Source organism: Triturus cristatus, chromosome 5_1 (genome assembly GCF_964204655.1).
Source record: "Triturus cristatus chromosome 5_1, aTriCri1.1, whole genome shotgun sequence".
In the NCBI taxonomy this organism is placed as follows: domain Eukaryota; kingdom Metazoa; phylum Chordata; class Amphibia; order Caudata; family Salamandridae; genus Triturus; species Triturus cristatus.
The window spans coordinates 694,851,409-694,875,891 of record NC_140587.1 but is presented as its reverse complement, the minus strand read 5'-3'; the positions used below and the strand labels follow the sequence as shown (position 1 = coordinate 694,875,891).

General features: G+C 44.8%; 1 protein-coding gene across 1 annotated transcript in view; it reads left to right on the top strand.

The window, feature by feature from the left end:
* The window catches only part of LOC146831375 (chloride channel protein C-like), a 497,244-nt gene extending 482,719 nt beyond the window's left edge, over positions 1-14,525 (top strand). The window contains exons 15-16 of the mRNA XM_085605651.1: positions 6,798-6,893; positions 11,319-14,525. Coding sequence (XP_085461777.1) covers positions 6,798-6,893; positions 11,319-11,549 — 327 coding nt within the window. The 3' untranslated portion in view covers positions 11,550-14,525. The remainder of the gene's footprint in view (positions 1-6,797; positions 6,894-11,318) is intronic.
* Positions 14,526-24,483: the final 9,958 nt, after the last annotated feature.

Genomic DNA, 24,483 nt, shown 5'->3' with positions numbered 1-24,483 from the left:
GGATCCCCTCGTGCGGCAGCTTCACACAAACCATCTGCATCTGCTACAGGACTGTGCATGTTGGGGGTTTCCCCTGATGTGGTGTGACACAGAGACTCGTTACTGGGGGATTGTGCTTCAAAAGAATAGAGAGCAAGTATTGTGATTAAACTATGGACTCGTAATAGATAAATTAAACACCATAATAAACAGGTGGTTTGAACTACCGCTGTCAATGGCAGGTCAGATTGCCATAATAAAAATGGTGGTCCTTCCACAATTATTGTATCTTTTCAATAATATCCCATGCCCCTAACTAATGCATTCTTTGCACAACTGTGTACACAGCTGATACGATTAATATGGGGTGAGAAGCAGCCTGGAGTTGGATGGGACACGTTGGTCATGCCATATGAAAGGGGGGGGGGGGGTGTTCGAAGTCCCAAATATTCAGATGTACTATTTAGCAGTGCAGTGCAGCTACGTGTGGCATTGGTACCACCCCGATGCCAGATTGCCCTACGCTAAACCTGAAGCCGACCTAGCTGCTCCGACACCTCTGCGAGGCCTACTGCCTGCAGGGTTGCCGCAAGATAAAGAAGATATCCAAACTATATCCACCACCTGTTGGGCATGCAGGAAGTTATTACGTATCACGGGCGGCACTGAATTATACACATCCCAGATCCCCCTGATGGATATCCCGTGGGTGCCCATAACCTCAGAGGCACTAGTAAAGCATACACTGATACACTATGGGTTGTGTACATTTGGAGATGCCTTTCCGGAGGGTCAAATCTATTCGCTCACAGAAGACAGGTGATTTGGAGATGTTTCACAATCAGCCGCGGTCGGTAGTAGGAGTAGCGGCCAGGCGGTGACGTGGGGAGGAGGAGGGGCAGAGTGGGGGGTAGTAAACTATGGATTACGGAGGTTTACAGGTAGGTTAACATATAAATTAATAAAACGAATTTCGTTGCGTGCACTGCATCCCCAAATGCGATGCAGTGCACGCAACGAAATTCGTTTTATTAATTTATATGTTAATTTACCTGTAAACCCACGTAATCCATAGTTTACTACCCCCCACCCTCCCCCTCCCCATGTCACCACCCGGCAGCTACTCCTACTACCGCGGCTGTTCACAATTAGATCACTTTATCCTCGCTCGGCTCCAGAATGCACTGCGTAGGCAAATATCTACTTACCCACTAGAACCGGACAGTTTTGCACCACTACAGAGGCTTATCACAGATAACGAAGGGGATAGATTAATTTTAAAAATATACCGAGCAGGGATGGAATTAATGCCTACACGAGACACCAACATAAGAAGCGCTTGGGAAGCGGATTTGGGGCACCCACTTACGGATGAGATGTGGAAAAAATGCTGTGCACTTACTCGTACAGTCTCTTGCAATTACAGACATAAATTATTGCAGTATAAATTTTAAAGAAGGGTATATATGACACCGGTAACAGTGGCACGCGTAGACCCATCCCGCACATCGCACTGCCCTAAGTGCCGGGCCCACTGGCAGATTTCATTCACATGGCATGGAAATGTCAGAGGGTAGCTGCGTACTGGGAACAAATATTCTGCGCGCTACAGAAAATGACTGCGTTGCCGATCAAACCGTCTCCATTACTAGCAGAGATGGGATATGCGGGGGATAGACCTAAGGCAATGCAAAGATATGTCGGAATAGCACTACTCATAGCTAAGAGAGAAGTGGCCTTACACTGGGGACGAAAAAGCACACCAACATTGGAGCAATGGCTCCACAGCCTGACAGTTAGTGACACCAATAGCGAAATATATGCCACTTTACTACCCCCTACATCAAGTCCTAAGGATATCTGGCAGCCCCAGAGAAATTATTTTTAAATGACAGGAATGGAGGGTGGGGGGAGTGTCAGCATACACAAGATCGGTAGATGTAGGGAGAAACACAAGGGGATAAACAAAAGTGGTAAAATGCACGCAGTGAAAAGAAGTATGTGTTAAAACGAATACAGCAGGATATGCCGATATAAGTATGGTAGTATGGGAACTAGCTTGAACCATGAACACTATGGGGCCTATTAGGTTGGCCACCCTTGCGGTGCTGGGACCGACCGCCAGTGGTGCCGCGGACCCGCACCTGCAATTACGATGCCACCGCCACGGTGGCATCCCCCATCCACATCATTGTGGCGGGCGTTGCACGCAGCACCGCCCACCACAATGCTGTGGCTGCACACTGTGCATTTGCATGCACAACGTGGCAGGCACTGCGTGGTGCCTGCCACGTTGTGCATGCAAATGCAGGGTGGTACCATAGGTACCTGCGAAATCTGCATGCCTTTCGAAACGGCTGATCCCCGCATGCATAGTAATATGGATGACAGTGTCTAACAGACACCGCCACCATATTCAAACCTTTTCCGCCCGGTCGACTCATCGACCGGGCGGAAAAGCGGCAGACGGTCTCTCCGTCCGCCGCGGTACCCCCCGCCAACATAATCAGGCGGGGGGTAAATTGCATGCGGGTGGTGGATAATGGCAGGCGGATCGCCACCGCAATACGGGTGGTGGCGATCTGCCCGCCATTATAATAGACCCCTATGTTGCTCAAAAATGGAAGTAAACGCTTAGACTGTTAAATCATAATCATTACTGGAAAGTATGGAAATACTGTTATACCGGAACTGTAACACTATAAAATTTAAAGATAAGTAATAACGTTTTTTTAAAAAATGTGCCCACTGTTCATGTATTCTACACATATACTAAGGGCTTTTGTCTATTGCTACGTGACACTGCAACAAGGAAATGTGCCCTGGTGTCCTTTGCAGAAATGAGCATTGTTGAAGAGTTCTCAGAGCAAACCCTGCAAACAAGCAGATTCACTGTTTACTATGAAATGCAGTATTACTGGCATTGGTCACTTACACATAGATTACCCTCTTTCCGAATGTATGTGCTCTTTTCGCTTTTCTTCAGGTAATATTTGCAGTTCTTAGAGTTATGTGGTGAAAGAGATGGCCTTAATATGTTCTTCTTACATTTGACGGGGGAGATGGGTTATACATTGCATGTGCATTTGCCATTGTTCTATTTTGCCCCAGAAGAGTACACATACAAAGTATTTCCCTGCATGTCAGATGGTATTATCACAATGTATACTTTTTCAGACTAAAACATATTTTTGCCTTTAGGCAATTTTTTTTTAAATACTGGCAGTGGGCAGCTGCACCCAACAATAAAAATCTACAAAAGCAATGAAAAAATAAAATAATCATTGACAAAGCTAAAGGCTGGCAGACAATGCCAGACTTCCTGGCTTTGCCTATGTTTGATTGCATTTAGTAGGGGAATCTAAAAAGCCCAAACTTTGCCCCAGAGGGTAATGGAGTGCTGCACTTAGTGACGAGACATATGAGGATACAGAAACATGTCAGAACGCAAACTCCGATTCACAAAATTTTAGTAAGACAGCACCAGGGCATAGTTTCACGGGGGTCTTTGGTGTGTGACACCCCACAAATAAATGGATTCTTGTTTTGGTAGTTGAGTCTGGGGGCCTGAGTCAGGTCTGCTATGTCTGTGTCGGTTTTCTACCAAGAATAAACGACAAACAGTGACTTTTTGATGTAAAGAAGGAGAAAAAAAAAAGAGAGAGAGAGAGAGAGATACATCTGGAGGCTACATTTAAAAATGTGAAACCAGATAACCTGGAATGAATACCCTGCTTGCCCAAACTCTGTGATCCTAGGCAAACATTTCATTTTACAGAGCCTCCCTCTTCTTGATTATCTCATAAGAGAGCGCTTTTAAATAGTTGAGTTCAGTATGTGCGCTGTACAAGCACCTCTTATGTTTAATTTATTGGACTATAATGGTGCGCCATCTACAAAAAGCATCTAGTCCATGTTCAGGGTTTACATGACTACTGACTTGCCTCTTAGATCACTAATGCCATTGTCGCTGGTGGGTAAGCCATTAATGTGTCTACGTTTATGTTTAAAAGCGATAACTTTTAATAAATGTCTGCGTAAGTGTGATATAATTTGATGTACTAAGGGAAAACACTTCTGCATGTTAACGAAATCCACTTTTTTGGATTTTGAAGAGACTAGAACATATTTTTACATTATATTTGCTTCACAATATACACGAAAATGTTTACATGGCTTGAGTCATGCATGTAATCTTAGAGCTAAGCCAGACCCTTCCCTTGCTCTGCTTGCCCTGATTATTAGCGCGTGCGCGCACCTCTATTTGCAACTAAGGCGTAATACATGGTGCGGATGAAACATGCTGTTGCCTACATGCACCAATTTGACAATCAAGGCTTCTAGTAGCAAATACAAAGAAGAGTGCATGCAATGAAAATACATTTAAAATAAGTGATCCCATGGCAAGGACTCCAGGCTGTTGTGTTGTGTGTGATCGTTGCCATTATCTCCTAAGGAGAACTAGCAGGCTCAGGAGGAACGGGCACGGACCTAGCTTCAGGATGGTGTTGGGGGTGTGACACCACCCAAATGCATTCTTGGCTTGGTAGTTGGGTCTCGGGCCCTGAATTGGTTGTGCTATGTCTTTGTCACTTTTTCTTGTCATTCTCAGTTTACTAGGAGCTTCTAACTTATTCATTTTTTGGAGCAGAACCTTATATAAAGTGATTGCTACACGAAAAAGGAAAATAGTACATTTACACCCATAAACGTTCTCCTTGATTGGGTGCGCATGTGCTACTTTTTGGCATTCATAAACATTGGAGAGCTGCAACAGTCTCAGATTTCCAGACATACTCCTGGCAATTACACACCCAAAGGCGCTTGACTGAATGCTTTCAAATAGTCTAAACAGTGGCAATCATTCGGGGTAGGATTGCAACCGTTCGTTTTTCACCCACTATGCTACTCTAGACAGAGGCTCACCTTATGCAAGTCAGTACTCACCCTGTTACTCATGGAAACAGTCTATCTTGAAACTTAGTCATCTTACCCTTCCATCATGGAGCCCACACTGGTAACCTCTCATGCTTGTGCCACACAGCTTTGACTATTCGTGGACTGGGAAACTTTCACTGGTCCGGTGCATGTGCCTGTATAAATATGAGCGTATGGTTACACCACATAGCTTCGATTGTTCGTAGACTGCTAACCTATCTCTGGCCAGACACATGTGCTTGCATAGGGATGGGCTGATGGTTATGTCACATTGCTTTGAAGGTTTGGAGAATGGTAACCTTTCACTGGCCAGGTGCATGGGCTTGCATAAAGATGGGCCGATAGTTAAGCCAAATTGCGTTGACTGTTTGCAGACCAGGAAACTCTCACTGGCCAGGCACATGTGCTTGCATACATACAGACATGTGGTTACATATAACTTTGATTGTTGTTCGCAGACTGGTAACCTCTCACTAGCCAGATGTTTCTGCTTGCATAGGGATGGGCCTATGGTTACACCACATCGCTTTGACAGTTCGCAGACTGGGAAACTCTCACTGGCCAGGTGCATATGCTTGCATAGATATGGGCCTATGGTTACGCCACATAACTTTGATTGTTCATAGACTGGTAACCTATCACTGGTCAGATGCTGTGCTTGCATAGGGATGGGCTGATAGTTATGTCACATTGCTTTGAAGGTTTGGAATATGGTAACTTCTTACTGGACAGGTCCATGCGCTTGCATAGGTATGGACAGATGGTTACGTCACACCGCTTTGATTGTTAGCAGACTGGTAACCTCTCACTGTTCAGGGGCATGTGCTTGCATAGATATGGGCCTATGGTTACGCCACATAACTTTGATTGTTCATAGACTGGTAACCTATCACTGGTCAGATACTGTGCTTGCATAGGGATGGGCTGATAGTTATGTCTCATTGCTTTGAAGGTTTGGAATATGGTAACATCTTACTGGACAGGTCCATGCGCTTGCATAGGTATGGACAGATCGTTACGTTGCACCGCTTTGATTGTTCGCAGACTGGTAACCTCTCACTGTTCGGGTGCATGTGCTTGCATAGATATGGGCCTATGGTTACGCCACATAACTTTGATTGTTCATAGACTGGTAACCTATCACTGGTCAGATGCTGTGCTTGCATAGGAATGGGCTGATAGTTATGTCACATCGCTTTGAAGGTTTGGAATATGGTAACTTCTTACTGGACAGGTCCATGCGCTTGCATAGGTATGGACAGATGGTTACGTTGCACCGCTTTGATTGTTCGCAGACTGGTAACCTCTCACTGTTCGGGTGCATGTGCTTGCATAGATATGGGCCTATGGTTATGCCACATAAATTTGATTGTTCACAGACTGGTAACCTATCACTGGTCAGATGCTGTGCTTGCATAGGGATGGGCTGATAGTTATGTCACATCGCTTTGAAGGTTTAGAATATGGTAACTTCTTACTGGACAGGTCCATGCGCTTGCATAGGTATGAACAGATGGTTACGTTGCACCGCTTTGATTGTTCGCAGACTGGTAACCTCTCACTGTTCGGGTGCATGTGCTTTCATAGTGATGGGCCCATGGTTACGCCACATAACTTTGATTGTTCACAGACTGGTAACCTATCACTGGTCTGATGCTGTGCTTGCATAGGGATGGGCTGATAGTTATGTCACATCACTTTGAAGGTTTGGAATATGGGAACTTCTAACTGGACAGGTCCATGCGCTCGCATAGGTATGAACAGATGGTTACGTTGCGCCGCTTTGATTGTTCGCAGACTGGTAACCTCTCACTGTTCGGGTGCATGTGCTTGCATAGTGATGGGCCCATGGTTACGCCACACTGCTTTGACTGTTTCAGATAATGGTGGAGAAGGTGCCTGATGTGCCGCGAATGACCAGGCTGCTGAAGCGCTACAGCACGGATCCTCAGTACCAGCATCTCTTCATCAATCTGGTAAGAGCTGGAGCCAGCTACAAAAACAAACATTTCCTCCCTGAACAATGTGTTTGTTATATTTCTGATCATTTGTTTAGGATGGCTGTGTCAGCCTCACTGATTTACTTAAACAGTGCCAAGCCCAAGACGATGCACTTTCAACAAAAGTAGCAGAGCACAAACAGCATTCCTGCCTTTTAATTCCTGTCGTATAAACATAACAGATGTTGTAAAAATGAGCCAACACGAAAATACAACAAAGGAGACGACTTGGGCGCGTTTTTTCTGTGAAAATGCATTCCAGGCTGACGCATAGATACAATGTTAATAGAATGGATCATTTACATGTCACTTTTAGCTCTTGAGTAACTGCTAAGTAATGTGAAGCAATGCACTTGAGTGCTGTTTCTGTAAACCATTGCCTCCACTCTATGTCCACTCACGGTCTTCCCTCCCCTTTGTCCATGCTGCACCATCTGGGGTGTTAGCTGACAATGTGATGTCATTTGTGCGCTAGTAGACACCAGGCACTATACGCAATAAAGCTTTGCACAGAGTGTAAACACAATCATGCAGTGGGGAACAGGTGATGGTCTCTGCTGGTGAATTTGGAACTTGAAAAACTGGTCTTAAATCCAGCTTTGGTGTTTGCTCAAAAAGATTGATTTAGCTCTCTGGGCCTACAGCCCAGCAAGATTTCTGTTATGCCGATGCAATAGTGAGATGTTCAACAAATTTCACATTATGCTTGTTACGTCAGGTTCCCAAAGCCACACCATTATTTTATGCCCCAAAAGAGCACAGGAACAATGCATATAACTTGTCTTTTTTGCGCTTTCGTTGTTTGGCGCAAAATAATTCCTCTCTTCTAAAATGCCTGTTTTGCAATTTCTGAAAATTTGAAGAATTTTGCCTACCTAGGCAAAAGCAAATTATTCAAATTTCGCACACCACAGCGCTAAACCTTATATCGCAAATATTTGCAAACCAGCTGTATAATCTGTTGTCTTCAGTCATCCCAATTACATGCTCACTAGAATATTTCTTCAGGGTAATCTGCTTTGTGTAATCTGATCTCGCCTGCCTCCTACCATGAGGTTTAATTTGCAGACCCTGCTTTGTCATAGTTTTCTTTGGAAAGTGACATTGCAGCCAGTTTTGCACTATGTCTATTATCAATGACATTTTTCATGTCTGTTTGAATATTACATGTAAAACATGCAGATAGAAGAGCTGTATAAAATATATTCCTCAAGCCTTCAGTCAATATTGCTTACAAGGATGGTGGCTAAACATTCGAGGGTAAAGGTGCTGATCATCCTTGACATTCATTCTGAGGTCCCTATAAATATTGGCAGGTACAACTGCCTCATCGAAAAGCCGTTACCACACCTTGGGGCTTATTTACAAGCCCAGTGTGCCTTCGGAACATCACTTTTTATGACTTTCCTGCAGTGCACTGGGCTTACCCATATCTACAAGGCCATGTAAAGCCACCCTGCTTGGCTTTTCATGGCCTTGTAGATGTGGTGTGAGGCAACAAAGCGCAAATTGCTGCGTTGCCTTACACTGCGATGGCGAGGCATGCCATAGGTGTTAAGGTAGGGGTTCCCTCATAACACCCATGGCATTAGACACAATCTCAGATTTACAACATGCTGTAAACCTGGTAATGCGTCAAAAGCCTACGCTTCACCTGGGGCCGCATAAGAGTTGTTTTTGTGAAGGAAGGTGTCCCTTCCCCCACAAAAACAACCTCATTTCAATGCAGACACCCTCGCACCATGGTGCAAGGGTGCCTGCATTGGTGCATGGCAGCTATTTGTGCACCAATGCTGGGAAAGAGGACAGGAATGCACCATATCTTATTGATACAGCGCATTCCTGCCCTTTTCTTTTGACGTAGGGCAGCACAGCAGGAAGGCTTGCAGCGCTGCCCTATGCCCTAATATTGTAAATTAGACCTCTTGTGTTTTTTTCCTTGGGATGTCTTTACTTCCCTTTTCCAAGTTCCTCAGTTTATGATAAGAGTTAACAAAAATGCAACTTCTATTTACGGCATGATAGAACCGTTTTTTTCTTGTCGTCCTGAGCTGCAAAACTGAGTTCAAAATCCTCTCCAAATGCCATAGGTTATGTCCACAATCTACCCAAATTTCAGAAATGCATTAACAGACTACACAATCATTTAAAGAAGTGCTTCTTGAGATGTATGTTTACAAATCCCCGTTTGAAGGTTTGTGCAAATCCCACAATCATTTGAAGAAGTGCTTCTTGAGATCTATGTGTACAAAATCTGTTTGAAGATTTGTGCAAATTCTGCAATCATTTGAAGAAGTACTTCTTGAGATGTATGTGTACAAATCCCCGTTTGAAGGTTTGTGCAAATCTCAATTGTTGAATTGTAAAAAGGCTTGTACTTGAGTAATATCTTAGTAAATTGTCTACTTAAAGTAAAACCACACTTCAAGCTGCTCATTGTTTCAGAAACGTTTTATTGTAATTCTGAAGATGACTGATTTAATCTGGTTAGTTTCACCTTCAAGTAAAATTCACACTGAAGAGCTTCACATCCCGAATCTGTTAAAGCTACCTCTTTATTTGCTCCAGTATATATCTGAGGAACTGATTCACAATTGTAAACTTACACTTTTGTGTAAGTTTACAATTTTTTTGCTCTGCAGTTGGAGCAGAGAACTCTACACATAAAAAGACAAGATAGGCCTATCTTTTTAAGTGCAGAGTTCTCTGTCTGACTGCGGACTCTACGCAGTCGTGAACATACGATTAACTTGTAGTTTGTGAATAGCAAAAATTAGTAAACTTGCACAAAAGTGTACATTTACCTCTGTGAATCAGCGCTTTGTGTATAACATCAAAAAGACATGGTCTACTTTTATGATTCACAACTGTTTTCACATAGGTTTGTAGAAGAACTTGTTGTAGAAGGGGGTCACTAGCCTTTTTCTGTGAGTACCTTTCTAGACAGTCTCTTTTCTTCCCTCATTTGCCCCCTTTCTTCTTTTATGTTCCCTCATTTTCCTTTGCTTCTAAAGTCTCCTGTTGTTGTTATATCCTCTCTATTTTCACCCTTCCTTCTTACCTGATATGTATTGATGTCATTGTTTCAAGAAGGGTCCATTTTGCATAAGTGCTGAGAAGAATAACATAATTTCTCCCCAATCCAAAGCATGGGAACATTAGAACGTGCATCTGTTATGGGGCTTTTAGGATTTCAGTAGATCCTTTTGCATCTTGTTTTAGGGGAACAACCTTTACAACGCAACTTTTACAACGCACTACCATTACAACGCATTTTTTACAACGCATAATCCATTACAACGCATGACATTACAACGCATGACACTACAACGCATTTTTAAAAACTACCTTTACAACGCATTCCATTACAACGCATACTACCATTACAACGCATACCATTACAACGCATAATATTACACTATACTATCCAACACTTACCCTACTGATGCACCCCCTGGAGTTAGAATAGTAATTTTTACCCCTACACTATCCAACACTTACCCTACTGTTGCACCCCCTGGAGTTAGAATAGTAATTTTTACCCCTATACTATCCAACACTTACCCTACTGATGCACCCCCTGGAGTTAGAATAGTAATTTTTACCCCTATACTATCCAACACTTACCCTACTGATGCACCCCCTGGAGTTAGAATAGTAATTTTTACCCCTATACTATCCAACACTTACCCTACTGATGCACCCCCTGGAGTTAGAATAGTAATTTTTACCCCTATACTATCCAACACTTACCCTACTGATGCACCCCCTGGAGTTAGAATAGTAATTTTTACCCCTATACTATCCAACACTTACCCTACTGTTGCACCCCCTGGAGTTAGAATAGTAATTTTTACCCCTATACTATCCAACACTTACCCTACTGATGCACCCCCTGGAGTTAGAATAGTAATTTTTACCCCTATACTATCCAACACTTACCCTACTGATGCACCCCCTGGAGTTAGAATAGTAATTTTTACCCCTACACTATCCAACACTTACCCTACTGTTGCACCCCCTGGAGTTAGAATAGTAATTTTTACCCCTATACTATCCAACACTTACCCTACTGTTGCACCCCCTGGAGTTAGAATAGTAATTTTTACCCCTATACTATCTAATACTTACCTTAAATGTAATTTAATATTATGCGTTGTAATGGTATGCGTTGTAAAGGTAGTATGCGTTGTAATGGTAATGCGTTGTAAAGGTATTTTTTAAAAATGCGTTGTAGTGTCATGCGTTGTAATGTCATGCGTTGTAATGGATTATGCGTTGTAAAAAATGCGTTGTAAGTGCATGCGTTGTAAAAGTGTGCGTTGTAACGTCATACATCCCTTGTTTTATATTTACAGGAACCTCATTCTCAACTCTTGTTTCAATCTGTTTTGTTCGCAGGAGCCTTATATAAACAAATCTGCTGTGGCTGTTCAAGCCCATTTCTCTCTGCAGCGCACATACCTTATTTTTCGGACACTGGGCCTTCGTCACCTCACCGTTGTCGACCTGCATAACCGGGCAGTGGGGATACTCACAAGGAAAGATCTGATGTCCTTCCAGCTGGAGGAAAAACTTGGGCTCCAATTAGATTCAGGCCTTCTGGACTCTGACGAAGAGCCCTTGGACTAGAAGACAATAAGCAATTCTGTCAACTATGCACTAAACCATCAATTTGGGTGGGCAAAATTCACAGAATCCAAATGTGTGGATTATTACCCTTACAAGGTACATTTATGTTTCTGGGTGTGAGACACGGCAGATGAATGCCTCCAAACATAAACCCTAAGCAGATTTAGATCCCAATAATGCATACAAGTTTGCAAATCCAGGAGTAAATGCCCTTTCCGTTTCTCAAAGGGAAGGGAACATGTTTTATGTAGGTGAAATAGCTTCTTCAGGGGAAATATATTTTTTTACCATAGAGCAAAGGCCAACCACAAAATGAAGTGAAAATTGCCTTTTCTGCAAGATTTACTAATGTAAGAATTTTCCAGCAAGTTTAAAAATCTGCTTGTGTAAATTTTGCACATGTGATCACACCAGGAAATTAAGACTGGCATAGATTACCCAGCCATGGGATTCTCTGTTAATTCCATAAAGGTTGTAAATATACTTCAAGCAGTGGAGTAATCTAACAGGAGAAAATGTTTAACTATTTTTACTTGAACTTTGTGAATTGTTTCTTAGTGCCCTTTGGCCATTTTTTGTATTTTTCATCTCTTTCCATTTTTCCTGTTTCAAAGCATAATGAGTCATCCACCAATCTAACCTAACCACAGAAATATACTAAAGAAACAATGAGGCAGAATATGGGAACCAATTGTCCCCGCATTTCACTCCCACTGCCAAGCCTTATGTCTGATTACCTTATAAAAGATTGATTAACTAAAAATATTACAAACACCATGGAAACCTTAGGCTGGAGACAGAATAGTTAATATGAGCAGTATGCCACTCTATTGATAGGTAGTTATAGATTTTAATTCACATCTCCTGCCGCACTCAATAAAAGGCAGCCTTTGGGTATTGTATCATAATCGAAATTGCTTAACAATGGTTGGTGATTGTGTGTTTTATGTGGACATTGTTATGAAGCACACATAAATACCCTCCCTTTCTTGTGACTCTACTGAGCAACAAAGGAAAGAGTCAAAAACAGGCACATACCTTCTTTCAAACAAATCTGAACAAAGGGTTTATTTTATTCTTCCCACGGTTGGGTCCTATTATGAACCCATCTTTTAAATTCACTAGGTATTGGTACCACAATGACAGCTTTGCATTCAGCCATTCATGCCATATTTAAGGGAGGTAGGTAGCTGCATTTAGCTGCTGGAGAAATGTACGGTCATTACTGGCAGGCAGCACCGGCTTTAGGGTGGTGTGATGGGATATTCTGCTCTGGGGGCCAGCAATCACCAAACTCAGAGGGAACCATTTGCCCTCTGATATAAACAGTCATATAAGCACCAATGTCTATCTTTTATTTCCATAATAATGGTCATCGTGGAAATGAAAGTCGGACAAGGGTGCTCATGGTCATTCCACGCAGCTGCAGTCTCGCAGATCTGGCCTGGCATTTAACTGTCTTCATTAGCTAGAGAAAGTGGTGGAAGTCTGAAGTTCACCATCTCATTGTATTGTCCCTTCTAAACACTTTCACAGGAAGTGGCGGGTATTGGTGGGGGTGACGCCAGACAAGTGGAAAATGTCATAAGATGGGTAGAGTGGCAATAATAATTTGGAACTCTCTTGGTATTATACCTAGAGCAAAGGCAGCAAGACATTGTTTTGTTCAATTAGACTCTATATCTGACATAAGGTTGAGAGTACTGAAAGAGAATGGCCTGAATTTACAAGATATACAAGATCAAGTCTATGATATGGTTGCCTACATGAAAGGTCAATTTCTTTTATTCAATGTGGTTGTCATTCACTACATTTAGTGATATCGGACATAGCTGTAGAGTCTAAAGAACTGTTTCACTTACACTCTATTTTCTGCTTCAACTAAAAGATAGAAGTTTTTACTAGACCAAGTACTTTCTGCAACTCTAAAGCTATTATGTGTAAATTGTTGGGAAAGCTGCACTGAGAGTGTAAAACTGTTTTGCACCCAAACCACAGAAATGTAAAATGTCCAGTCAGAAATACATGATTCAAACACAGTAGATGCAGATATCTGGCACAAAGCATAGTGCCTTCTTATGGACTTCAAATGTTTGCTAGCGCTTTTTGCTTGATATGACATTTTATATCAAATCAACTTTGTAAGCAAATAGTTCAGAGACACAGATCGAATGGATATTAAGAAGCAAAGAGAAAAGCACAAAATATTAGCCACATTTCTTGAAGCAAACACTATCTTCAAAGAAACATGCATACGTAAAAAGAACAAGATTGTTGATTGTCAAATTTGAGAAGAAATGAATAAAAACCCACTGAAAACATTTAAGTAAGAATGTTTTTTCACCCCGATTGATGCAGATTTAACATAGTTAGAGTAATATTTACAACAACTACTTGATTTTATAAAGTTATGGAGATTTATGTATTGTTTGAAATCTCTGCCTGCTGCCTGAATATATTCCTGTTCATTGCTGGAATCTATATATAGCTCTCACTGATAGTAAGTCTTCTGACATCAATGCATCAGACTTTTCTGAAGAATTACATTTCAGGTGATTCTCCCCGGTGGTATATATACTCCACATGAAGCACTGCAGTTTCTGCAAAACATGAGTATCCAAGATATCTTTCCTAATATCTAGGTGGCTTTGTGCATACTTTTAACTCTTTCAGTGACAACGGCTAGTGAAGGGAGAAGTTTTTCTAATTTAAATTTAAAGAAGATATACTTAAGATCAACAATGAGATGAAAGGCTGTCATCTTTGGCAATTCTCTCCAATGGAAATCATACTGCACAACAGCTGGAATAATCAACTGCAATATTGATATTTGCAAAAGTGAAAGACTGTACAGTTAAATTTACTTAACTTATGCAAATTGTATTTTCCAAAATGATCACACTTAGTAAAAGTTAATATTTATGTCAATAAAATTACACACATATTTTAGACTATACAATAAAACAGTTATACTTGACTGATGGTATTTTATTCTCCATTCCCCATTTTTAATTTAGAAGGTACTTGAGAATACCTTCTATATACTCTCAATGTATACTGTATGTGTTTAAAATGAAACCATTCACTTCAAAGTAAAAGCAAGTTTGAGAATGCCAACAAAGATTGTTTCATCTGGCGCTGCCAACAGCAAAACCAGCCTTGCTGCCAGTTGTACGGTATAACTGTCACACCTTCTGATAACTTCTACAACTATTGTAATACGTTTTAGTGAGAAAAAACAGGTACATTGGATACCAGAATGGCTTTTGCTTCACCTTTGTTACCAGCAGTTTCTGAGTGACCAACTTTCTTTCAAATGTCAGGCCAAGATTATGAAAAGTGTCACTCAGATGCAGCGCAGCAACCAAAGTTGGTGTGCTGCATTGTGTGACAAGGAGGGAGTAGGAAAGCGGCATATCTACAGGGATTTCACACTATCCTGATCTCTTCTTAGTGCTGGCACCCAATCAGACAGCTGAGCACCACACACACACACTCACTTTCCCACCATAGAGCAGGGGTGTCTGCATAAGTCATGCATTGATTTTGTAGAGGAAGGGTATCCTTCCACTACAAAATACTATGCGTAGACTAACTTTAAAACGTTTCTCACATGGGATGTATGCTGTACAATGCAGCACACATGCGAAGTGGGGAAGGTAAGGAAAAATAAAAACATTTCTCCTTTTTACCGCCTGCTTCAAAGTGGTGTTGCTTTTTGGCACAAAACCCTGTCTAAACAATGGATGATTGCATGGAAAAACAGCCATGTACCACTCATGGTATGCTCCTTTGACACAGAGAATGCAGAGCAGCATTAAGGGCTTACTTTGAGGAAACTTTCAAGCAAAGCACATGAAACAACATTTTGAGCAGGTTTGCGTCACTTTCTGGACCTCAGTTTGGAAAACCCAGTCAGATTTCTGCACAGTACGCACAGTTTAGAAGAGCCCTTTTCTGATACTCAGAAACATTTATTTACTTCAGATTGAGTGACTGATGAACATGAGTAGAGGATGCATGGGGATACAAAAGGAAGAACTAATGTTATGTGAAATTGTATAAGCTATTAAGGCAGCAATGGTTTATGGGAAGAAATATTTTAATGGCACTATAAATACAATCTTGAATGCCCTTGTCACAATTAGTAAAATAAAAAAACAATCACCAAACTACATTTTTATGTTTTGTATTCAGTTTATGCACAAAATGGTGGTTCATGCACACCAAAAAATAATCCAATGTTATGACTGTTCCTTTAAATCCAGATGTAATTAGGCTCGACAGACAGGGTATCGCTCTCTGATCCTAGAGCGAGAAAATGTCTGAAAGAAGCACCACCCCAAGGGCGGTGTCCCCTGGATGCATAGCGAGAAAAATCCACTGCAGTGGAGTAATCCAAAAAAATCAAAGTCGATACATGTTCATCTGTTTTCATAAAATGCATTTTATTGTTTCCTCATAAATCCTTATTAACAAAAATGATATGCTGTGCGTCCTTCACACATTATTTGTCCCAAAGAATTGTTGTTCGTAATAACAAGAAATAGGTTACTCCCAGATGGTTGATAAATTATTGGTCCCAATGCATTTCAGGCTAGACACAGCCCTTCATCAGGGGAGTGTTAAACATCTATAAAAAAAAGAAGAAGCGGGGGGAGCACGGGTCACAGTTTGGCAATGATGTCATCATTGGCATTTCCTCATGATTGATCAAGCAGAATCTCAGTATGCTTGTCTCATCAGTGCTGCAAATCTCACTTTTCTCAACCCAATTTGAAAAGAGGTTTTGGCCTGTCCTGCATTGATAAAAATACAAATTCATTGTTTCTACCAATCCACACTAATCTTGATGTGATAATCCACATCATATTGCTTAGTCATAATCCTGTCAAAAAAGCTATGGAATGTTTTATCTTCTTCAACATAATAAAATGGAGGATCCTGAGTCCTGGAGTTTGGATGGTAATTCACCAAAATGCCTGGGGTAGTGGAATCAAGATCACATAATCTTTTGCCCCACCCTTGGTGACATCACAGAAAGTAATATCACACAACTTTTTGCTATTGTGACAACACAGGAAGTAGTATCTGGCAGCCTTTGACCCAAATGGTATCACAGGAGTTGACATAATGAGAGTGGAAAAATACATTTTGTGAGTGTTACTAATTGGTATCATCCAGGGGATACCACTCTGCCTGCTTCCAAGTGGCCCTGTGTTCCCACTGCTCGGTGTACCACTGTCAGACCTGGTATTATTGGATGAGAATCTGCACCCAGTACAATTCAGGGTCCTCTGGCTAGTGGCTACAAAACCCAGACCCCACCTAAACCCCTTCATCTTCACAGAGTGAGCCGCTTATACTCTCCGGCATTGGAGGAACTCCCTGCCCCCTAACACGCTCATGATCTATGCCCACACTCCTCTGTGACCCTCTGCTCAGACCCGCCACCTGCTCAGGGCAGGTGATAAATCTGAATTGATTTGTCCCACAATTATAAAAAACCAGCCAAAAAGAAACCAGTATTTGTGGGTCCACATGCTTAGTCACTCTTCCCAGCACAAAAAACTCTTAATGGCTGGTTTTGATGGAGAGATACTGTCCAGAAGAGTTAATTTTGACATTGTTGTCTCCCGTTTATAAATCTGGCCAACTCCTAATGAGCACCTTCGTATAAAGTTAATAAACTAAGTTCTGTGATAGCGTTTTCTAAATATGCAAAATATACAAATATTGTGCGAAGATTCTTTTTGATAATTAATGTTATTAATGATGCATAGAGTTGTATCTGATGAACTAATGATGTTGTACCTGAAATGAGTTACCTAGGTCTCATAGAAAAGTAAATAATGTTATGAATTGTTATGCCACATATTCATGTAATACACCATTATTTTTAAAATGGATGCGGTTTTTGGTGTTCTACTCAGCTTGCTCCCATCCTTTCCCTCTCCCAAGTCAGTGTCCCGCTGCAAAGCCATATCTACCCTTGTTTCTGCGAAGCATCAAGTGAATGACGTTAATGTATTAGCAATGCACAACATTGTTCGAAAATGTGTATTGTGAATGAAGATTCAACGTGTACCCAAAGTATCATTTTCAAGGACATCCACTGGAAGCGTTGGTGTAGATGTGCTAATTCTCTGAGGCATTGTTTAAGAAATGTTTCTTTTTTGTTGTACATCTCCGGAGTGAAGTTGCTGAGGAAGCAAGTGGAAGATTTATTTTACTTTAAGAAATGGGTTAGTACTAAATTTTTATGCCATTTTTAATTATTACGTCGTCGTTTCTGATTTGCCAGTGCGACCTTAACCATGATCATACCATGCTGAATTTGCAGAATCCATTAATAGCTTGTGTGATCTGTCTATAAAACCTTTAGGTTTCTGTTTCTTGTGGGATTTTCTTTATTATTTTCCTTGTAAGTGACTTGCCATGCTCTTCTTTTGCAGTCAGTCCTCTTTATGACATTGACACTTAGATTTTTTTTCTTAGACTCGGCCTAACTAGGGATTATATCGTTTTATAATTTTTGTATTTATCTGTACTTCTGTAATTGGGCCTTCATGGCAATTTATGCATTTTTCTCTGTACGACATTTTAACTATTCTGTAATAAATATCCTTTTTGATCTATTTTTGATCTAGAGCTCAGTACTTTATACTTCCAATATTGTATGCTGCTTATCTCTGCTAAACTGTGTTTCCCTGATGAGAAGTGTAGTCTCTAACTGCTAGATCAACTGGAGACACCATAGCCAAATTCTTTTTTTTTTAAATTCTTTTTATTTGCATTTTCAACAACAAGACAAACACAACTCCCTGCAGTGTAAGTATAAAATGAGATTGACAGCACAGCTCCCCACCAAAACAACAGTATCAATATTACACCAGGGTGCCAATTCGTCATTTCACAGTAAGTCCCGCACGGTCCTCCCACCCCCGCCCACACCCAGCCCGCATTGTTCCCACAGCGCAGTCGATGACCTCAGCACCTCAGTATGTAACTGGTCCTCGGCCCCCTCCGGCCCCCATCAATAAGAAGCACTGTTTCATAACTCTTGAACCGTAGTGTGAGTCAACCAGTGTGTGAATGGTTCCCATATGTCCTTCGGCCTCGAGCGCGCTGGTAAGAGCTCCCCGTATAGTGCGAGTTGCGTCTGGCAGTGCACCACGCTTTTAATCCACTCCCTAATGTAAGGCGATGTGACAGCTCCCCAGTGCATCGCAACCTGTCGTTTGGCGAGCAGGATTAGCATGGCCGGCAGTTTACGGTGTTTAGGCTTGACCATGTGTAAAATCCCTAGTAATGTAGTCTGTGGAGTGCAGGGGATCTGTAGGTCGGTAATTGCATTCACCAGCTCCATCACCCTTACCCAGAATGAGGCCAATGTGGGACATTCCCATGCCATATGTAAAAACGTAGCTCCGCGTGCGTCACAGCGCCAGCAGTTGTCTGCGTCCCGCAGGCCCATGCGATGTAGCCGACTAGGCGTGCGGTAGATCATGTGTATGTATTTAAAATGTATCAGTCGGAGACGATAATTAGGGGAAAGGGTCTCAAGCAGTCTACAGCACATATCCCAGTGGTCATCAGTGAGTTCGGTGCCCAATTCCGTATCCCACATGCAGCGCGCCGCTGGAACCACAACCGGACAAGTGCTTTGCATGCAGCTGTACAATCGGGACACAAGTTTACGTCCCGACTCCACCTTGAGCACATTCTCTAAGGCCAGCAAGTCCGGCGGCGGCGCCGGAAATGTAGGAAATAGCTTCTGACATGTATGTCTCGGCTGATAATAGAGCAGTGTATCAAGCATCGTTGGTGCCTCTGTACCGCACAATTGTTCCAGCGTGATGAAAGTGTCACCCGGGAAGAGGCCCCCCCCCGTCCGAAGGCCGCGTGACACCGCACGTTCCCCAGTCTTCATGTGCTGCAGCGGGGGCCACATGGGGTTCCCGCGCAGTGGCACCGATCTGGCATAGAGATGGTCCAACCTAGCTCGTCGACGCCGCCCATCCCAGGCCCATTTAAGCGCGTGTACAGTATCAATGTCTGTGCATCTCCTCTTGTGCGGTGCGTATAGGGCCGTGCTGAGCGGCAGTGGGGCAGCCCTATCCATCTCTATGGCCACATGTGGCTGGAAGGGCGTAGGGTGCATCCAGTAGTGCAAGAACTGTGCCTGTGCGCAGTAAGCATATAGCGTGAAATCCGGTGCTGCCAGACCACCTTGCCTCTGCGGGAGAGTGAGGGTCTCCCAGGCCACTCTCGGCTGCCCGCCACCACACGCCAATTCTATCATCCGCGAACGCACTTGGTTCAGGAAATGCGCAGTCAGAGGCATCGGGATGTTAACGAATAAATACAGTAGCTTGGGTAGGAGCACCATTTTTGCCACCGCTATGCGCCCTGCCAGCGAAAGGGGCAAGTGTTTCCAGCGGCCAACCTTTTCCTCTATCCACGTAAGGGCACGTCCATAGTTTTCTGTCCACAATTCCTGCATGTCCGTACTAATCCATATCCCCAGATATCGCACGGGGCCAGTCGTCCATTTCAACGGGCAGTCCGGAGTGAAGCGGGACGTCCCAGTCGTCAGGGGCAAAATGACCGACTTCTCCCAGTTTATAGTCACCCCGGACAGCCGGCCATAGTTCATCAACTCTCCTGTCATGGGGGAGAGATTTTCATGAGGATCGACCACATATAGTGTTATGTCGTCCGCGTACATAGAAACGGTCAGAGCCCGGGAAGAGAACCCAATGCCTCTAGCCGCATGATGCTGCCTAATACGGGCCGCCAACGGTTCGGTGGCAATCGCAAACAGCAGGGGCGACAGGGGGCAGCCCTGTCTAGTACCCCTGCTAATGGCAAAGGGCTCAGATATAAGCCCGTTCACTCGTACTCGGGCAGTGATGGTAGTGTAGAGTAATCTAATATAACGAATAAAGGCCTCACTCATCCCCAGGCGCTGAAGTAAAGGAAACAGGAATCCCCACTCCAAAGAGTCGAACGCTTTTGTGGCGTCCAATAGCACCACTGCGGCCTTTACGTGTGGGGCCAAATAGTGCAATACCCCGAAGAGGGTTCGAAGGTTATGAGACGTGGAGCGGCCCGGCACAAATCCCGATTGATATGGGCGTATCATGAGGGGCAGTACTGGCTGTAGTCGCGTCGCGAGCATTTTGGCGAAGATTTTCGCATCAGTGTTGATTAAGGATAGTGGCCTATATGAGTCGCATTTCTGGGCATCTTTATCCGGCTTTAAAAGTGCGATTACGATGGCCTCTCTCATTGACGCTGGGAGCATGCCCGCCTCCACCGACTCCGCATAGACGGCCAACAGCCTGGGGGCCAGGAGTTCAGCGTATTCCTTATAAAACTGCGCCGGCAGGCCATCCGGTCCCGGCGCCTTTCCGGCTGCCAAGGAGCCTATTGCGTCCTTTACATCGTCCACTTCAAAGGGTCGATCGAAATATCCCTTTTGGTGCGCAGTGAACCAGATCAGCTGCACCATGTCCAGGTATTCAGACAAGTCCTCCAGTGGGGGACCTCCCCTTGATCGGTATAAGTCTTTATAGAATGTCCGAAATGTGTCCAGGATTTCTGGAGGAGTGTAGACAGGATGACCGTGCGGCGTTTCTCGACTGATGGGATGTAAGAGGAAGTCCTTTGCGAACGCAGCAAATTGGCGAGCGTTTTGCCCAGGCGATCTCCCTCACCATAGCGGGGGGCCGACACATGTTTAGTTAGAAATTTGAGTTCCCTATTCGCCTCAGTCTGGTATGCCGTAAGGGTAGTGCGCGTATCCGCCAGCGTTTCCGCCGAGGGGTCAAAGCAGTACCGCACCTCCAGAGCATGCAGTCGATCCTCCAGCCCCTTGAGCGTGTTTCGTATGGCCTTCAGCACTCTGGCTTGTCCCGCAATGCAGTGGCCTCTTAGAACCACCTTGACGGCGTCCCACAGGGTGCCCACCGATGATACCGAGTTCGTGTTAAGATCGAAATAGTCGAGGATGTGCTGATGTATTTCTTCACGAAATACCTGATCTAACAAGGCCTGCGGCGGCAATCTCCATGCGAAGGGAGTAACGTACGGCTGGGGGACTCGCAGCAGCAGCTCAACCGGGGAGTGGTCGGAGAGGGTGCGCGCTCTGTGAGAAACTTCCGCTACCCAGGCATGTATATGCGGAGTTAACAGCCAAAAATCCAATCTGGACCAGGCCTTCCTGTGCGGGGTGAAGCAAGTTCCCTCTCGCGACGCGGGGTGCAGTATCCGCCACGAGTCTAGCAAATTGTAGTCTTCCATAAGACCTCGGAGAGTGCCCGCCGCATGTGGGTGATGTGTGCGAGCGGCCCCTTCTCTATCTAGCTCCAACGAAAGGACCACATTAAAATCTCCACCCCAAATATACGCCCCTACGCCTATGGATTGCGCCTTAAGCCACACTTGCCGGAAGAAACCTGGGTCGTCGGAGTTGGGGCCATAAGTATTGATGAGTATGACCTGCAGGTGAAATAATTTCCCCAACAGTATTATGTATCTCCCCTCGGAGTCGGCGTGCACCCTCAGTGTCTGCCAGGGCAGGCCCCTCCCAATCAAAATGGCCACTCCCCGGGAATAGCTAGAATAGCCGGAAGTGTGCACCTCGCCCCATCTGGTATGCCTAAGCCTCTCCCCGGCTCCCTGCAATAGGTGGGTCTCCTGTAGGAAACAGATGTCTATATGGTGTCTGGCCAAGTGTGCATGAGTCAGTCGGATCTTGCGGTGGTCATTTAGACCGCGAATGTTCCATGTCAGGCAGCGCAGCGCGGTCAGAGATGTGTATTTGCATGTGTCCTACGCAGCGGTGTGTCTATTCGCGGTACAAGAGGTGGGGCGTGCGGTGAAAGTCTTAGCGTACCATGTCTAGCACCCAATAGCCATGTGGGCATGGTAGGGATCAACGCCGCTCTATCAACAAGTTGTGGAAGCGAATGCTGCAGTACATCAACACAAACCAACAAAAACATACACCCCCCCTCCTCCCACTCCAACCCCCCAATCAGGTTGAGATACATCACCCCCCCTCAAACAAACCCAACAAAAACTTTCCTGTGACAGTAGCATGGGAATCATCCCGTTGAGGGCGTGGGGTCACCGGCACACTCCCCCGTCTGTAAGTGACAGGGTGACCGAACATTTCTGCCTTCTACATTTCACAATCAGTCTAGGGTCAGCAGGACATGCCCCGCGTAGCATCCATCACAACATTGGCACACGGCCACAGAGCGATATCAGAGTCCGCCCCACGGCCAATCATCTCCGTCAGTCCAGGTCCGCGTCCATTGCCAACTCCAGGCCTCAGGCAAACACTGGGAACGAAAATGGCATATGCTGAACTTAGAATCCGCAGGGCGGCAAGCAGCACTGCGATTGGCCATAGTCCTCGCATCCGCACACTTGACTATTCAATGTCACTTAGCTGGCCATCGCTCAGTTCCCAATGCGATCGTTCTGTCTGTCGTGCAAATTTTAGCGCCTCCTTCGCCTCTGTGAAGATCACCAGTTTCCCCTTGATCTGAACCCGTAGCTTGGCAGGGTACAGCATGGCATACTTGGTCCCCACTTTTTGGAAGATCTTTTTGGCCGGCAGGAACTCGCGCTGTGCAGACTGCACAGCTTGCGTAAAGTCAGGGTATAAGGAGATAGCCATGTTTTGGAAGGTTAATTCGCCTTTTTTACGGGATAACCTCAAGATCGTATCTCTGTCTCTGTAATTCAGAACTCGGGCCAGAATCGGGCGAGGTGGCGCTCCCGGCACTGGGCGCGGGCCCAGCGTACGATGCGCGCGTTCGACCAGGAACATGGCCGACAGGTCCGTCCCAAACAATTCACGAAACATACCTTCCACGAAGTGCTCCATATTGCCAATATTGGTGGATTCCGCAATCCCAATAATGCGTATGTTATTTCTACGGGAGCGGGCTTCCAAATCCTCGTTGCGCCCACGTATTACTTCCAGGACCTTGTCCATGCGCAACAGTTGTTCTCGAGTGTCGCTTTGTCCCTCCTCACATTCCGCAATCCGCGTCTCCGCTGCCGCCAGTCGCTCCTCGTGTTGATCAACTCTGTGGGACATGCCGTCAATACGTTGCGCCATGGAGTCCAATTTAGTGTCTATTTCTTTGAGGCAGCCCTTGAGGTCGCGAAACATACTCCTGACGTCGTCTTCTGGCGTGGGCTCCATCTGTGTTTCAGGGACCACTGTCTGAGACATTCGTGTCCTCTCAGCGCTCCGGGCAGTGCGTCGTTCAAAGTGCAGCTTCTGCTGCTTGGCATCCGACTTCCCCATGATGGTTCAGGGGAGACACCTCGGGGGGGCACCAGGGGGGGGGCCACCAATTGGCCACTTCTGTGTGTCGCCCTCGCTCAGATCGGTGTGGCTGGCCCGTGTCCGAACTCTCGCCCGGCGCGGGCCGCCCCCACAGCCCCCCACCGTGAAGAGAATCTCGTGCCAGCCGGTCCAGCCCAGCGATTCACCAGCACGCACTATCCGTAGGCCTATGGCGGCGTCCTCGCCCTAGCTGTATGCACAGCGTCAGCGCAGTATCAGCATAGACACTCTGGGCAGGGCACTCCCATCTGGCACCGCATTCACCGCGCTGTAACACCAGTCCCCAATCTTCTGCTCCCCAGGATATTCACAGTTGCAGGCATGCAGTCAGGCGCTATATATATGCAGATCGGTGCACTCCTCCAGGGCCCAGCAGTCATTCCTCCCCATGGTGGCGTTTTATGGCAGCGAACACAGTGCGCCAGGGCGCTCTTCCTCACTCTCAGGGCCTCAGCAGCACGCAGCGCACTTCACCACCCGTCTCACCTCCGCTTGTGCTTGCCTGCAGGTTGACGGTCAGTCGGATGGTCCACTGCAGCGACCCCGCCACACACGGTG